Source organism: Penaeus monodon, chromosome 19 (assembly GCF_015228065.2).
Source record: "Penaeus monodon isolate SGIC_2016 chromosome 19, NSTDA_Pmon_1, whole genome shotgun sequence".
In the NCBI taxonomy this organism is placed as follows: domain Eukaryota; kingdom Metazoa; phylum Arthropoda; class Malacostraca; order Decapoda; family Penaeidae; genus Penaeus; species Penaeus monodon.
Genome location: NC_051404.1, coordinates 6,872,433 through 6,873,347, shown reverse-complemented (window position 1 = coordinate 6,873,347; position 915 = coordinate 6,872,433). Strand labels below are relative to the sequence as shown.

General features: G+C 35.8%; 1 protein-coding gene across 1 annotated transcript in view; it reads right to left on the bottom strand.

Annotated features, from left to right (window-relative positions):
* The window catches only part of LOC119585034 (lysM and putative peptidoglycan-binding domain-containing protein 3-like), a 10,770-nt gene extending 10,146 nt beyond the window's left edge, over nucleotides 1-624 (bottom strand). Inside the window, exon 1 of the mRNA XM_037933651.1 lies at nucleotides 447-624. Within this exon, the coding sequence (XP_037789579.1) occupies nucleotides 447-496 (50 nt within the window). The 5' untranslated portion in view covers nucleotides 497-624. The remainder of the gene's footprint in view (nucleotides 1-446) is intronic.
* Nucleotides 625-915: the final 291 nt, after the last annotated feature.

Sequence of the window (915 nt, the reverse complement as noted above, 5' to 3'; positions counted from 1 at the left end):
GACTGCAAAATAACCTCATATCTATTTCAATACAGCATAAATCTCACTGATAGACCTACAAATAATTCTTATATATTTATAATTGGTGCAAAGGAATCATGAAACTGATTAACTTATGTTTTAAACATAACACATTTGTCAAAGTCAATTATTTTTTTCTGAAGTAGGGGGGGGGAGGCTGTGGTGATTTAATCATAAGGCGATTTAAATCAACGCGATTTAAAGTCATCCGTTTATCATAATTCTTCATTATTTATCCTTTTCCGTGGATACGTTATTTCTCCACTGTACACCGAAAACGCGGTAAGTTGAAACTAGCAATGGAAAATAAACATGAGCTTTCAAACATTGCCAACAAAATAGAAGAAGAAAGTAGAAAAAAAAGGATTAAAATGACAGTCTGCAAAAGCGAGAAGTAACACCATATTTCCCTTGGATTTCCTTACTTGTGTGAAGAATTTCCGCCCGCTCGTCCATTCCAGAGGGAAGAACTCATCTTTAAGTCACATATCCAACGTCAGGGTCAACACCTGCTCTTGGGTAAAAAAAAATGAAGATTTTCGCTCACTTCCACTTTCCCATAACTCGAGATCCCTGCGAGTTATAAGGAATGGAAGGAAAACAAACCAAGGTTAAGAAACAATTGAATACTCAGCTGAACGTGTGAGATCCGATCCTATTTGTGATCCTCTATCAGTGATGTTATATAGGTTTTGATGGTCTATCAGCTGAACAGATTCAGTCAGTTATAGTCGGCGTGGAAGTTATCCGAAGTGGCAGAATTATAAGCTTAAACTGAGATTCATTTGAAGACTCACGTTTAAGTAAATGAAAATATGAGAATAAAAAACAAGTTTATAACCCTTTTTAGTGAGTCTGTACAGATAACTGATAGTATGAAAACCAGTTGCTGGG